The 17,462-nt window shown below is 36.0% G+C and overlaps 1 protein-coding gene across 2 annotated transcripts in view; it reads right to left on the bottom strand.

The window, feature by feature from the left end:
• Positions 1-17,462, bottom strand: part of TTC17 (tetratricopeptide repeat domain 17) — a 156,081-nt gene that overhangs the window by 75,253 nt on the left and 63,366 nt on the right. For both annotated transcript variants that reach the window (XM_082844326.1, XM_082844325.1), the window contains exon 16: positions 11,152-11,338. In XM_082844326.1, the coding sequence (XP_082700452.1) occupies positions 11,152-11,338 (187 nt within the window). The remainder of the gene's footprint in view (positions 1-11,151; positions 11,339-17,462) is intronic.

Below are 17,462 nucleotides of genomic sequence, written 5' to 3'. Positions count from 1 at the left end.
TGTAGAAAGATCTTAAGCAGGGGTCAACAGGCTCATTCCTCAAAAGAAAACAATTTTTTTGCATGCTGGACAAAAAATTCATGTTAAAAACCAAGAAGTATTTATATACATATTAAATGTCTTTCGGAGGCTGAAGTGTAAAACCACTGGTTAACAAAACCTGCCTAAATGTCTTAACTTCTTATGAAAACAAAAGGTAATCATTTTGCTCATGAAACCAAAATGCTGGGAATCCCAAAAGACAAATACTACCTACTGAGTGAATATTACAAGTACGGCTACCAAATCTTCTGTGTAAAATCCAATGCTTTACAGCAATCTAATGATGCAAAATACAGAAGAGAGCAAAGTGACACGCTAAACTGAAAGGGACCATTTTAGGTGTGCTTTTAGGGTTTATTATGACTGTCCCCCATAATATAGTTCAGAGGCATGTTTTATAGGGATGTATGTATCTCTTTTGAGTGATGATATACGAAGTGCAGTGATTATACTACTTTCATAAAATGACTCAAGAATCTATAAATATGAATTCTTTCAGTCTTGGCAGTGGAATAGTTTATGGCTTGAGAATAAAAGAATTACGCAAGAGAGCCACACTGGCCTTAGAAGACAGAGGACTCAGATTTCAGTCTCTGTGCTACCAATGACTGACTCTGTGACTTGAGTAAATCATAACTTTTGCTTCTACATTCATAAAAATGGCACTTTCTTATTCCTTCTCTCACCGTCATATAGATGCTTATCAAAGGATTGTTTGTTAACCAAATAATTAAAGCCCTTTAAGTGAAGAAGTATAAAAATTTATACATATTACATATAGAGAGGTACATCTAGCTTTGTTGCAGGATGCACCTGCACCTACAGGATTCTGAGCCTGTAAAAAGTTAACCGGTTTTCATTCTTCCAACAAAAATAAATGGAGGTAAGCTAACTAGTAGCATATTAAAAATGCTATAAAAACTGTGTCTTTCAGACTGTATTTTCTTTCTTTCTTTCTTTTTTGCGGTACGTGGGCCTCTCACTATTGTGGCCTCTCCCGCCGCGTAGCACAGGTTCCGGATGCGCAGGCTCAGCGGCCATGGATCACGAGCCCAGCCGCTCCGCGGCACGTGGGATCCTCCCAGACCGAGGCACAAACCCGCGTCCCCTGCATTGGCAGGCGGACTCTCAACCACTGCGCCACCAGGGAAGCCCTCTTTCTTTTTTTGTAAAGCAGATATCTTCACTAATTCTCATCAAGAATGTGATAAAGCAGGTCCTTAACTGCAGGTAGAATGTGTTGGATAGTCCACAGGAGGGCAGCAAAATGCAGGATTTCTTTTCCTTCAAAATCTGAACTCCATGTAAAATTGCTTTGAGCTACAAGTTATAAATCTACAGAAATTTGGGTGGAAGAACACAGACTAAAACCACAGGCAAGAAACAAGTTATAAAACGAGATAAGATTTAGGTAAATAGTACGTAGATGCTATAAATACAGAAACATTATAAAGACAACACAGGGGCTTCCCTGGTGGTGCAGTGGTTGGGAGTCTGCCTGCCGATGCAGGGGACACGGGTTCGTGCCCCGGTCCGGGAGGATCCCACATGCCGCGTAGCAGCTGGGCCCGTGAGACATGGCCGCTTGGCCTGCGCGTCCGGAGCCTGTGCTCCGCAACGGGAGAGGCCACAGCAGTGAGAGGCCCGCGTACCGCAAAAAGCAACAACAACAAAAAAAACAACAACAACAAAAAAAACAAACAAAAAAAGGACAACACAGGATAATTCTTCTGCACATTGGAACAGATATTAAAGCTCATGTATGTGACTTGGAAATTCTATTTTTTTTCTATGGTGGTGAAAGCTTTGAAATACACTTTATAGAGAAATGTATATAAAATTCTAACCATACCTAGTCATTAAAGTCTGAGTTCTGTATAACATTTATTCATAATTTCTAAAGATCTGGGCCAATAATTTTAAGTGGGTAGGTGTCTCAGCGGATTAAGAAAGACCAATGTTCAGCGATTGTGGGGCTGATGCTTAATTATACTCAGTTAATAACAATGCCATTGTTAGCAGCATACCTATACGCATGTAATGAAGTCTAACAAATATAACCTTCCGTTGGTCTTATCTTTTCTAATGTAAGAAAAGTAATACTGAGTGAAGAATACTAAAATTATGCATATCAGAGACATAATAATAGAACAATGTCTATTGCTTAAGTAGTAGAAAGCATCTTTTTTAGATGTAACTTTTTAATTTTCAAATCAGTGAAACTGAAGAATGAAAGTATGCAGAAAATACTCTTAAGTAATAAACACTTGGAAAATCCACTATCATGAATATTATAGATTTAATATCCACGTTTTGCTTATTATAAATTATTTTCCATTTTTCATCATTAGAGAATATAATCATTATTGCTTCATGAAATCCCATTTTCTGTGACACCTTGTTATTTTCAATTTTTAAAAAGTCCTTTTTTAGTGTTGAGCACTCAAGAGACCTTACTTATACTCAAAAGCATTGTAAGTTTATTTAACAGGTTCCATTTTACTTTAAAAAAGGCCAAGTATGTTGTTATTGAAAAATGAGTTTGTTCAAGTGGCCAATTCAGTTCTATTTAAGTTGAATTGTAAAATAACAAGCCAATAAATGTGGACCAAAAGTATGTATTTAAAAACTGCCAAAATAAAATGTTTAATCAAAACTGGAAGCACTAGCTTCTCTTTCACAGTCAACTTGAGAGCTGGCAATTAAAAAATCTATTATGTTTTCCTTCCCAGCATCCTTGAAACTGTAATGCTGATATAAAAATACCTATAAAAGAAAAGAATTTATTAAGTACTATTCAAAGGAGAGAGAGAGATGATGATAAGCAGTTTCTGTAAGAACAAATGCAACTAATAAATGGCAGTAAATAAGAGGATTATCTAGATTAATCAAAGTTTGGGAAAACTGTCAGATAAATGATTCTGCACTAATTGACACATTTTTAGCTATAAAGTCTTTCAAGTAAGAAAAGTTTGTGAGCATAATGATTATGTACTTCTAAGCTGAATGAATCAGTATTCAAAGCTAAATACATTACCTGTACATATACTCCAAGAAACATAAACTAAAAATCTGTGTGAAAAATTTCCAAGATTATATATGAAAAGCAATACTTACTGATGTTAAAAGACTACTGATAATTTTACCATTCAGTTCATACTATCCAAGACATTACACTATATTACAGTTGCTATAAAAACAGTGTCTAATGTGGATCTTTAAAGAAAATAATTTAGGGAAGATTAACAATAGTGGTCAGAAAAGTTGTTTTTAAAATGTTTTCCAAGAGTATTTAACTATTTTTGATCTTGAAAAGCTTACCTGAAAAGCGTTTAAATTGGTAGCTTTTCAAACAGGCTTTCATAAGAGAATTTTTTAGGTTGGAAAAAGGGTGTGTAAGGGCAGCTTAAATCTTGTCCAAAAAAACCCAATTACAATATTAATTCCTTAAAATATCACTCAGCCATAAAAAAGGAACAAAATTGGGTCATTTGTAGAGATGTGGATGGTCCTAGAGACTGTCATACAGAGTGAAGTAAGTCAGAAAGAGAAAAACAAATATCGCATATTAATGTATATATGGTGGAATCTGAAAAAATTGGTATAGACAATCTTATTTACAAAGCAGAAATAGAGACACAGACATAGAGAACAAATGTATGGATACCAAGGGGGAAAGGGGGCACTGGGATGAACTGGGAGGTTGGGACTGACATATATACACTATTGATACTGTGTATAAAATAGATAACTAATGAGAACCTACTGTATAGCATAGGGAACTCAACCCAATGCTCTGTGGTGATCTAAATGTGAAGGAAATCCAAAAAAGAGGGCACATATGTATATGTATAGCTCATTCAGTTTGCTGTACAGCAGAAACTAACACAACACTGTAAAGCAATTATACTCCAATAAAAATTAAAAAAAAGACCCTCTGGACACCAAAGGCTGGGGTGTGCTCCCTTGGTTGGCAATACTCCACGTGTACTGTCACACATCATAGCTGGGAGGAGGTAATGTTCTCCATGACTCCATGGGAAGAGGACAACCGGAGGTTCTGTATTTGTACCCCTCAAGGACTCTGCCTTGGCTGATTTTAACTAGTATCTTTTCCCTGTAATAAACTGTAACTATGAGTATTACAAAACAAATATGAATTCCTTGATTATTGGAAATAGAATCACAAGCCTTGCTTCTTGAAACCTTTCTAAAGTCATAATAAAAACTTTCGAAAGATATGTCAAACAAGATAACTTATGAAGCTTCTTTCAATATTGCAAAAATGAAAAAGTAAAGGGCAGACAGAATCATCTGAAGGTACAGAAATGCTAATCATTACTCAGAGGTTTTGTCTCCTTTTTCATCAACCGTTTAGTAAAGCTCAGAGATAACTGGAGTAAATGCAACTGTTAGGTTTTAAAATGTAAGAAGTTCATGGTTTTGACAGAGGTGTCTGCTTCTTTGAAGTTTCAGCTTTTCAAAGCTGGAACTCAGCAAAACAACCGTCAATAAATAGGATTATTGTGGAAACAAGTAATGCAAAAACACTGTTAAAGAAAAATTTAATACTGAAATTAGTTCAGTATTATCAATGAGTTTTTAAACCTAGAAAATGCATATATTTCCATTATGGGTAACTACTTATTTAGGAGTTAGCAGACGTTGGATTCTTTTCTAAACTAATTAATTACAATATAAAAAGGGATAATGTTTTTTGTTTGTTTTTTTATACTGCAGGTTCTTATTAGTCATCAATTTTATACACATCAGTGTATACATGTCAATCCCAATCACCCAATTCAGCACACCACCATCACCACCCCACCACACTTTCCCCGCCTTGGTGTCCATATGTCTGTTCTCTACATCTATGTCTCAACTTCTGCCCTGCAAACTGGCTCATCTGTACCATTTTTCTAGGTTCCACATACATGTGTTAATATATGATATTTGTTTTTCTCTTTCTGACTTACTTAACACTCTGTATGACAGTCTTTAGATCCATCCACGTCTCAGCAAATGACCCACTTCCGTTCTTTTTTATGGCTGAGTAATAATATTCCATTGTATATATGTACCACAATTTCTTTATTCATTTGTCTGTCGATGGGCATTTAGGTTGCTTCCATGACCTGGCTATTGTAAACAGTGCTGCAACGAACACTGGGGTGCATGTGTCTTTTTGAATTATGGTTTTCTCTGGGTATATGCCTAGTAGTGGGATTGCTGGATCATCTGGTAAATCTATTTTTAGTTTTTGAAGGAACCTCCATACTGTTCTCCATAGTGGCTGTATCAATTTACATTCCCACCAACAGTGCAAGAGGGTTCCCTTTTCTCCACATCCTCTCTAGCATTTGTTGTAAGTAGATTTTCTGATGATGCCCATTCTAACTGGTGTGAGGTGATACCTCATTATAGTTGTGATTTGCATTTCTCTAATAATTAGTGATGTTCAAGAGCTTTTCATGTGTTTCTTGGCCATCTGTCTTCTTTGGAGAAATGTCTACTTAGGCCTTCTGCCCATTTTTGGATTGGGTTGTTTGTTTCTTTAATATTGAGCTGCATGAGCTGTTTATATATTTTGGAGATTAATCCTTTATCTGTTGATTTGTTTACAAATATTTTGTCCTATTCTGAGTGTTCTCTTTTCGTTTTGTTTAAAGTTTCCTTTGCTGTGCAAAAGCTCTGAAGTTTCATTAGGTCCCGTTTGTTTATTTTTGTTTTTATTTCCATTACTCTAGGAGGTGGATCAAAAAGATCTTGCTGTGATTTATGTCAAGAGTGTTCTTCCTATGTTTCCTCTAAGAGTTTTATAGTGTCCGGTCTTACATTTAGGTCTCAAATCCATTTTGAGTTTATTTTTGTGTATGGTGTTAGGGAGTATTCTAATTTCATTCCTTTACATGTAGCTGTCCAGTGTTCCCAGCACCACTTACTGAAGAAACTGTCTTTTCTCCATTGTATATCTTCGCTTCCTTTGTCATAGATTAGTTGACCATAGGTGCATGGGTTTATCTCTGGGCTTTCTATCTTGTTCCATTGATCTATGTTTCTGTTTTTGTGCCAACACCATATTGTCTTGATTACTGTAGCTTTGTAGTATAGTCTAAAGTCAGGGAGTCTGATTTCTCCAGCTCCGTTTTTTCCCCTCAAGACTGCTTTGGCTTTTTGGGGTCTTTTGTGTCTCCATACAAATTTTAAGATGATTTGTTCTAGTTCCATAAAATATGCCATTGGTAATTTGATAGGGATTGCACTGAATCTGTAGATTGCTTTGGGTAGTATAGTCATTTTCACAATATTGATTCTTCCAATCCAAAAACATGGTATATCTCTCCATCTGTTGGTATCATCTTTAATTTCTTTCATCAGTGTCTTATAGTTTTCTGCATACAGGTCTTTTGTCTCCCTAGGTAGGTTTATTCCTAGGTATTTTATTCTTTTTGTTGCAATGGTAAATGGGAGTGTTTCCATAATTTCTTCTCAGATTTTCATCATTAGTGTATAGGAATGCAAGAGATTTCTGTGCATTAATTTTGTATCCTGCAACTTTACCAAATTCATTGATTAGCTCTAGTAGTTTTCTGGTGGCATTTTTAGGATTCTCTATGTATAGTATCATATCATCTGCAAACAGTGACACTTTTACTTCTTCTTTTCCAATTTGTATTCCTTTTATTTCTTTTTCTTCTCTGATTGCCGTGGCTAGGACTTTCAAAACTATGTTGAATAATAGTGGTGAGAGTGGACATCCTTGTCTCGTTCCTGATCTTAGAGGAAATGCTATCAGTTTTCATCATTGAGAATGATGTTTGCTGTGGGTTTGTCGTGTATGGCCTTTATTATGTTGAGGTAGGTCCCCTCTATGCCCACTTTCTGGAGAGTTTTTATCATAAATGGGTGTTGAATTTTGTCAAAAGCTTTTTCTGCATCTGTTGAATGATCATATGGTTTTTACTCTTCAATTTGTTAATATGGTGTATCACATTGATTGATCTGCGTATATTGAAGAATCCTTGCATCCCTGGGATAAATCCCACTTGATCATGGTGTATGATCCTTTTAATGTGTTGTTGGATTTTGTTTGCTAGTATTTTGTTGAGGATTTTTGCCTCTATATTCATCAGTGATACTGGTCTGTAATTTCCTTTTCTTGTAGTATATTTGTCTGGTTTTGGTATCAGGGTGATGGTGGCCTCATAGAATGAGTTTGGGAGTGTTCCTTCCTCTGCAATTTTTTGGAAGAGTTTGAGAAAGATGGGTGTTAGGTCTTCTCTAAATGTTTGATAGAATTCACCTGTGAAGCCATCTGGTCCTGGACTTTTGTTTGTTGGAAGATTTTTAATCACAGTTTCAGTTTCAATGCTTGTGATTGGTCTGTTCATATTTTCTGTTTCTTCCTGGTTCAGTCTTGGAAGGTTGTGATTTTCTAAGAATTTGTCCATTTCTTCCAGGTTGTCCATTTTATTGGCATAGAGTTGCTTGTATTAATCTCTCATGACTCTTTGTATTTCTGCAGTGTCAGTTGTTACTTCTCCTTTTTCATATCTAATTCTATGGATTTGAGTCTTCTCCCTTTTTTTCTTGATGAGTCTGGCTAATGGTTTATCAATTTTGTTTATCTTCTCAAAGAACCAGCTTTTAGTTTTATTGTTCTTTGCTATTGTTTTCTTTGTTTCTATTTCATTTATTTCTGCTCTGATCTTTATGATTTCTTTCCTTCTGCTAACTTTGGGTTTTGTTTGTTCTTCTTCCTCTAGTTGCTTTAGGTGTAATGTTAGATTGTTTACTTGAGATTTTTCTTGTTTCTTGAGGTAGGCTTGTATTGCTATAAACTTCCCTCTTAGAACTGCTTTTGCTGCATCCCATAGGTTCTGGATCGTCATGTTTTCATTGTCATTTGTCTCTAGGTATTTTTAAATTTCCTCTTTGATTTCTTTAGTGATCTCTTGGTTATTTAGTAACATATTGTTTAGCTTCCATGTGTTTGTGTTTTTTACGTTTTTTTCCCTGTAATTCATTTCTAATCTCATAGCGTTATGGTCCGAAAAGATGCTTGATAAGATTTCAATATTCTTAAATTTACTGACGTTGGATTCTTTTCTAAACTAATTAATTACAATGTAAAAAGGGCTAATGTTTTTCATTAAAAAAAAAATTTTAAAATGAGCTCTCTGAAAGATCCAAAAATGGTATTCCCTCTTCCCAAGTCAAATTATTTTCTTTTATAGTTATTGTATCAGATTCAATAATATTCTTGGGGACTTCCCTGGTGGTGCAGTGGTTAAGAGTCTGCCTGCCAATGCAGGGGACACGGGTTCCAGCCCTGGTCCGGGAAGATCCCACATGCCACAGAGCAACTAAGCATGCGAGCCACAACTACTGAAGCCCGTGTGCCTAGAGCCCGTGCTGTGCAACAAGAGAAGCCACCGTAATGAGAAGCCCACACTCTGCAACGAAGGGTAGCCCCCGCTCGCCGCAACCAGAGAAAGCCTGTGCGCAGCAATGAAGACCCAATGCGGCCAAAAATTTAAAAATTATTAAAAAAAAAAAAGAAGTGAGCAGGAAAAAAAATCATCTTGGAATAACCTGGACTATCAGATACTACAATTTTGAGAAAGATCTGTTTCAAGTTAATAGTTCCCTGGGCTAGTTGAGATTATGTTCCAGGGGAAAAAGAGCTTAAGACAACTGAATTTCCTCTCTCAACATCAGTGACATAAAATAACAATAAATTTCAAGAAACTAAAATACTAAGCAAAAGCATGTAAAACAAATACAAGAGAAAAGGCTTTTAGAAAAGGATCACTATATACATACAAAACCCTTCTTCCCAATAACAGAAAAGAAGAGAAGTGAGAGAGATGATAGTCAGTAAAGAAAATAAGAAATTCTATTAATATAAACAGCTCATTGAAAAAAAATGAAATCCTGTTTATAAGGCTGTCCTTAGATATAACCTACAAAACTTTAAAGACCACAACATATTTTCTAGTATTATGTAAGAAGATAAAGATCCTTAACCTTTAGAGTCATATTCTGTATTCATTATGAATTTCTAATGGCTTACTTTTACATAACACCTACTCTGTGACAATAATGTCATTTAATCCTCCCAAAAAGTATATGAAATTTTACTGTCTTTCATTTTATAGATTAGGACACAAATTACTTTAATGGGAACAGAAAGATAGTAATGGCAAAGCCAGGGCTCAAACATGAATCTGTATGACTCTAGAACTAGCCACCCCACTATACTGCCTTGCTAAAAAAACACTGTTAGGCCTTCAGCATTCATGTACGAATTCTAGTTTAGATGCTGCTCAACAATGATCTACAACTGAGCTATAGAGTCTGAGAGATTTTTCGTTTCTTCACTAAAAAAAGGGCTCTGATATTTAAAATGACTTCCTGCCTTCCATTAAAATCCTAAGGCAGTCTGGTATAGTGAATCAGTTTGGGTGCCAAATCTAGTAATTACCGATGTCTTTTAGACAAGTCACTTAATGAAGTGTGTATCACTTTTTTTCTTCTTCTAAATACCTGAAGTGAAGGAGCTGAGCTAGTCCTCTGGTTGAATATTATAATCTAATTTGAACATTAAACACAGCATCTACTGTGTGCTCTACAAAAGCAAGGTACTGAGGATTCACATGTATATAAACTGAACCACTTATAATTCAAGTTAAACTCATTTTTTTTCTTCCAGTGAAGGTTAAATAATAATCAAATATCGTGGAACTACTATATTCAATATCCTATGATAAACCATAAATAAAAAAATATAAAAAAAGAATGTATTCCTTATATTCAATGTGCTCATACAATGTGTTCCTTTAAAAGCTAAAAATAAAATTACCATATGACCCAGCAATCCCACTACTGGGCATATACCCGGAGAAAACCATAATTCAAAAAGACACATGCACCCCAATGCTCACTGCAGCACTACTTACAATAGCCAGGTCATGGAAGCAACCTAAATGCCCACCAACAGATGAATGGATAAAGAAGATGTGAAATATATATAAAATGGAATATTACTCAGCCATAAAAAGGAACGAAATTGGGTCATTTGTAGAGACATGGATGGATCTAGAGACTGTCATACAGAGTGAATTAAGTCAGAAAGAGAAAAACAAATATCGTATATTAACTCATATATGTGGCATCTAGAAAAATGGTACAGATGAACCAGTTTGCAGGGCAGAAATTGAGCCACAGATGTAGAGAACAAACGTATGGACACCAAGGGGGGAAAGTGACGGGGGGTGGGGTGGGGGTGAGGATGTGATGAATTGGGTGATTGGGATTGACATGTATACACTGATGTGTATAAAATTGATGACTAACAAGAACCTGCTGTATAAAAAAATAAAAATTCAAAGAAAAAGAATGTATAAATATGTATAACTGAATCCCTTTGCTGTACAGCAGAAATTAATACAACATTGTAAATCAACTATACGTCAATAAAAAAATATTGAAGAAAAAATATCATGGAACTCTTAGAAATTTACAACAGTTGAGACATTAACTCAAGTAGCTCTGACCCAAGTGGACACACTGCTGCACACTTGTGTATGTATACACATATGTACACATGCGTGGTGCCTGTGGGAGGAAGCAGAAGAATGCAAAGTAGATAGCCGCTTCACGTCGGACGACTGCCTGAAAGGTGCGGTGAAGGTCCACACCACCTCCACTCAAAGACAAGGGGCTGTACTTCGGTGAATGAGGATAGAAACACTGCTTCAAATCTCATTACACCGTTTGAATTTGTGGCAGAAAAAAAAATCTTTTACCATAAATACCAGTTGTTGTAGAACATCAGAGATTTGGGGGAGAGAAAAAAATCTCACAGCTTATCAATCCCAGTCGAATATACTTTGATCAGCCTTTCTCAAACTAGGGTTCTGGGAGGCAATTAAGCCTAATGCTCATGTACACAGCAAGTTATTAATTAATTTCTTTCCTATGTATCTAGAATTACACTGGTTATGTAAAAACCTTGGAAAAATAAAATCATTTTCTGTGTTCTGTTGATCAAAACAGGAATCCTGATTGAATTCATTATTTTGCCAGCATTTAACAGCTGCTTACCACTGCAAACAGAAGAGGTGATGTTGTACAGAAAAGGATAAAACTGCATACAGCGAATCAACTTCAGGCTGTTTTCACACTCTGGGCATTTGGTAGTTAATTTCAAAGCCTGTCTAAAGGCCTCAAGTGCCCCACTGATATTCTTCAGAGCAAGGTAAGCATTTCCCAGGCTCAGAAAGGTCAGGGGCTGAAAAGAAAGAAAAAAAAAAAATCAGAAAATGTTAATGAATTAATATTTCCTGAGAGTTACAAAACCTTTACAGTATATGTCTTTTGGCTTTTTTTAGGTTAGCTCATAAAAGTTACCCCAACTGTCCATTTTATTTACATCAGCTAAACTGTTTAATATAAATTTATTTTTTACCTTTTTACTAAGATAAGAAATACATAAAGTATGTAACATGCACTAGTCTTAAGCGTACAGCTCAATGAGTTTTTATATATGTATATACCCCTGTAACCACCACTCATCTAAAGATACAAAACATTTGGAACATTTCTGGTGCCCCAAGAGGTTCCCCTGGGCAACCCAACCCCAACCCCAGAGGTAACCATTTGATGTGATGTTGTGACTATCACCATAGATCAGCTCTGCCTTGCCTGTTCTTGAACTCCATATAAATGGAATCAAACAGCATGTTCTCTTACGTGTATAATATGTACCCTTTTGTACCTGCTTTCACTCAACACGACATCTAATATTCAAGAAACCAGATGTTTTTTGTGTACTATTTGTTCATTCTTCTTAAAAAAAATTGATGTGTAATGTTTCATCATGTGAATACACCACAATTTATTCATCCACTCTCCTAGTGATAGGGAGTTTTTGGATTGTTTGCAGTTTTGGGTTACTATAAATAAAGCTACTATGAACAGTCATGTAAATGTCCTTTGATAGACATATGCACTCATTTTCCTTGGGTATACACTTAGTAGTGGTTCTTAAGGTAGGCATACATTTAGTTTTATGAGACACAACGAAACCATTTCCCATTGGACATACAGACTTGCACTCCTACCAACAACTGTGAGAATTCACTGACTTGTTATTGTCAGTTTTTTAAATTTAGCTGTTTTAGTGAGATGCTTAAGTGGCATCTCACTGTGATTTTAATGTGCATTTCCTTGATTAGTAATAATGTTGAATATTTTTTCATGTGCTTACTGGCCCTTTGGGTACCCTTACTGCTGAAGTGCTGTTGTTTTCCCCATTAAAAAAAAATTGGGTTGCCTTTTTCTTATTGATTTGAAGGAGTTCTTTATATATACACTAGACATGAGACCTTTGCTGGAAATATTTATTGCAAATATCTTCTCCAAGTCTGTTGTTTGCCTTTTTATTCTCTTAATGGTATCTTCTGATAAACAGAAATTCTTAATTTTAATGAAGTTCAGTTATATATTTTTTTCTTTTATAGTTAGTGCTTTTTGAAATATTTGCCAGCTATAAGGTTAACAAAGACTTCCTCCTATGTTTTCATCAAGAAGCTTTATTGTTGTATCTTTCACATTTTGGTACATGATCCACCTCAAATTAATCTTGTGTATGACATGGAGTAGGAGTCAGGGTTCATTTCTTTTTCCATAGGGGATATCCAAGCAGTCCATTACTACCTACTGAAAAACCAAAAGCTCCCACACACACTGAACTAGTGTGCCTTTGTCATAAATCAGGTGACCATATATGCAGGGCCTATTTTTAATTTCTCTATTGTGTTCAATTGATATATTTGAGTATCTTTGTGCCAGTACCATACTGATTTAATTACAGTTAAGTCTTGAAATCTGGTAATATAAACCTTCCAACTGTTTTTTTCTTCCCCTCACACCCCAATTTTTGAGCTATTCTAGATCCATTTTTATGTAGATTTTTGACTCTCCTTGTCAATTTACACACACATATACATGCAATTGCTGGGAGTTTGGGATCAAATTGAATCTATAAATCAATCTGAAGAGAACTTACATCTTAACAATATTGAATCTTTCAATCCATGAACATGATGTATATCACCATTTATTTAGGTTTTCTTTCTCTTAGCAATGTTTTGTAATCACGATAGAAATCTTGTGCATCTTCCTTTAGATTTACTTCTAGATATCTGATTTTTTGGCTGCTATTGTAAATAGTCTTAAAATTCTATTTTCCAATTGTTTGTTGAGACTTTGTTTTTATACGTAGCCCGAAGTATTCGGTTTAGGTCATTTTAGCAGAAATATACCTATGCTTAGTATTTGCTGCATACAAACCATCTATTTACTTTATCATTAAAAATATTTTAAAAGATCTAAGAATGTTTTATTCTCAAATTGCACAGTATATCCCCGTGAAAAGCAATTATCCACTATAATTTATCAGCTACTTGCTTTTGATTCAGGCTGTTAGGTCATCAGAAATATCTCACTATAACCAAACCAAGGTGTACAAAATATTCCAGATTAAAGAGGCCTAATCTAGGTAGCGCTCAGGTTACATTTAAAGTATTACTTAGTGGTTCACACTAAGATATACAATTAAATTCCATACATAGATTTCAAAAATGTCTTTATATTTTCCATAAGGAAACGAAGTATCGTAATTATCCTTACAACTAGAATGAAGGAAACGAAGTATCATGATTACCCCTATGACTAGAATGATAGTTGTGCAAATATCTTGTATTGAGACGAACTGGTTAGCATTTTGGAAAAAAAGAATAATTTTCGTGAATTCATTCTGAAAATAATTACTGAGTGTTTACCATGTTTCAAATACTGGTTTTGACACTGGGGATACAGCAGAAAATAAGAAAGATAAATCCTTGCCTTAGTGGATCTTACAGTCTCGTGTCACACAATTGTGAGTAAAATGTGATGAAGGACAGCAGGGAAGAGACATAAATAGTACTAACCATAGGGAAGAGAGTGCCATTACAAACAGAGTAGTAAGGGAAAGACTCCCTGAGAAGTTAGTATTTGTAAAAGATTTTAAGGAGATGAGGAGCAAGCTATGAAGAATCTTAGTGGGATGAAGCATTCCAAGCAGAGAGAATAGAAAATGCAAAGGTCCTGAGGAGGGAGCACAGCTAGCATGTTCAAGGAACTGCAAGGCGGCCAAGTGAGGCTAGAATAGAATGACCAAAGGAATGATCTCATGGAGGTAAGGTCAGAAAAGTAACAAGGTCATGTAGGACCTTCTACATCATTATAAATTCTTGTTTCTTACTGTGAGTTACATGGAGAGTCACCGCAGAGATTTGAACAAATAACAACATCTGACATTAAAAAAAAAATTACTAACTTTGTTTCTTGTATTTTTTCAATGTAGAAGGTAATTTTTCAATTCTGGCTACGGGATGGAGAGAATTTAGGTGAAAGGAGAGGGGAAGCGGCTCCCTTTAAGCAATACTCTACAGCTTCCTAAAGCTAAGGAACAGCATATAAGTTTAGCATATGGTGAGCACTACTGGCATTGTATTTATTCATAATGCAATTTCTTTCTTTCTTTTTTTTTTTGGCTGCGCTGCGCGGCACATGGGATCTTAGTTCCCTAACCAGGGATTGAACCCGTGCCCCTGCAGTGGAAGTGTGGAGTCTTAACCACTGGACCAACAGGGAAGTCCCTGACAACATCTGACTTTTAATAAGAATTTCATTGACTGCTGTACTGTGAATAGAGTGTAGGGTGACAAAGGCAGAAAGCCAAGAAGCTAGTTAGGAGGCTACTGAAATAATCTAGATAAAAGACAATGATGGTGTGGATAAGATAGCAGTGGAGATGATGGTAAATAGTGAAATTCTGGGTATATTTTAAAAACAGAATCAGCAAGATTACTTAATAGATTGAATCTGCCCTGAGAGAAGGAGAAAGGTACGAAGGATGGCTCTAAGTTTTTGTCCTGAGATACTGGCTTTACTGTTTCCTGAAATGGGAAAGACTGAGAACAAATTAGAACAATGTTAAGGAGCTTAGTTTTGGCCTGTAGTTTTAGACCGTGTTTTAGACATTCAAGTGGAGGTGTCATGTTAGCTGTTGGATAAAGGAGTCTGGAGTTCAGAGCAAAGGTGATAAGTGACTCAATAAGGAAAGTGTAGTGTTCTTGAGATATGGTCCTGGAACAATCAGATATCCGTTTGGATATGAACTTTGATGAATGACCTTTGATCCCTACCTCACATTGCAAAGAAAATTTAACTTGAAATGGATGATAGGTCTAAATGTGAAACCTGAAACTGTAAAACATCTAGAAGACAACATAGGAAAAGACCTTTGTATATCTGAGAGTCAACTATTTAAAGACAAACCAGAGAAAACAAAATAGAACTATTTTTTTTTCAGACTTCTTATGAGGACACCTTAAATCTAACAATAGAAATCAAAAGGGAAAAGATGGAAAATTAAGGTAAGTTTTAAAAGCTAAGATAAAAAGGCAAAGAGAGAAAATATTTTTAACATATGATAGATGGAGTTAAAGACTTTATTGTATAAAGAGTTCATGTAAAATTTAAAAAAAACAAATTCTAACAAAATGAGCAAACTGCCTACATAAACTTTTACTTTAAAAATACAATAAAATAGGGGACTTTCCTGGTGGCACAGTTGTTAAGAATCCACCTGCCAATGCAGGGGACATGGGTTTGAGCCCTGGCCTGGGAAGATCCCACATGCCATGGAGCAACTAAGCCCGTGCACCACAACTACTGAGCCTGCGCTCCAGAGCCTGCGAGCCAAAACTACTGAGCCCACACACTGCAACTACTGAAGCCCATATGCCTAGAGCCTGTGCTCCGCAACAAGAGAAGCCACTACAATGAGAAGCCCGCGCACAGCAACGAAAACCCAACGCAGTCAGAAACACAAACAAACAAACAATAAACAATAAAACAGGGACTTCCCTGGTGGTCCAGTGGTTAAGGCTTTGAGCTCCCAATGCAGAAAGCCCGGGTTCAATCCCTGGTCAGGGAACTAGATCCCACATGCCGCAACTAAGAGCCTGCATGCTGCAACTAAAGATCCCGCATGCCCCACCTAAAACGTAAAAAATAAAAAGATCCCGCATGCTGCAACTAAAAAAAAAAAGATCCCACATGCTGCGAAGATCCTGTGTGCCGCAACTAAGACCCGGCATAGCCAAATAAATAAATATTTTTAAAAAATACAATATCCTTAAAATAAGATAAAGAAATTTATGTTACAACAGAGAAATGAAATTTTTTAAAGTAAATCTATTTTACAAACGTTAATACAGAAGCAGTGTGACTTGACTATAAAGGTGTGAACTCTAATGGCCACTCTCCCTGAGTTCAAATCCAAGCTCTATGACTTTCTGTAAATCCCTTTGGCATTCTTTTTCTATCAAATGGGTAAATCTTATCTCATAGGGTTGTTTTGAGAATTAAATGAGTTATTACATGTAAAGTGCTTAGTATGATGCCTGGCTCTAGTAAACAATCAATAAAAGTTAGCAGTTACTTCAACTGATTCTGGTGATAATGCAAGCAAAATGAATATTTATAGATCTTGATTATGGCAATATATATTGGCCCAAATCTTTCTGTGGATTGTTTGGTATTTTGTATCAAAGCCATCAAAATATTCATTCTCTTACTGACTTAGTAATTTCACTGCTACTAGCAGTCTTTCCTAAGAAAATTATCTGGAAAACAGAAAAGGTCGTGTCCAGAAAATCATTACTGATATTAGCAACCTAAACATCCAGCAACAGAGGAGTAAGTTCTAACATATCAATTCATCAAACCTTTATACAACCACTTAAAATTGATGGCTATAAAAACTAGGTAGTAAAAATTTTTTTTATATAAGTTTTAAAGATCACCAGTACAGTAAAGTTGCAACACTACGAAATATTTACATAGAAGGAAAGCTTATAAGGAAATATTTCCAAATGTTGACAGCTGGGGGTAGGGTCTGATTAAGGTGTATTTTGGGGTATCTACCCTGATTCACTGATTTGTATTTTTATTCTTGTTGCAGTACTACAGTATTTAGCTAAAATTTTAGTATAATTTTCAAATATGAAAAGGCAGGGCTTCCCCGGTGGCGCAGTGGTTGAGAGTCCGTCTGCCGATGCAGGGGACCTGGGTTCGTGCCCTGGTCCGGGAAGATCCCACACGCCACGGAGCAGCTACGCCCGTGAGCCATGGCCATTGAGCCTGCACGTCCGGAGCCTGTGCTCCACAACGGGAGAGGCCACAACAGTGAGAGGCCTGCGTACTGCAAAAAAAAAATGAAAAGGCAGCTAATCTCTAAAGGAGCTTTTTTTTTTCAGAAGAAAACTGCCTAATTGCCTTGGCTGGTGGCAGAAAAAAGT

Source organism: Leucopleurus acutus (genome assembly GCF_964270905.1).
Source record: "Leucopleurus acutus genome assembly, chromosome: 8".
Classification (NCBI taxonomy): domain Eukaryota; kingdom Metazoa; phylum Chordata; class Mammalia; order Artiodactyla; family Delphinidae; genus Leucopleurus; species Leucopleurus acutus.
The sequence above is the reverse complement of the archived record's forward strand: the minus strand, read 5'-3'. Positions and strand labels throughout refer to the sequence as shown.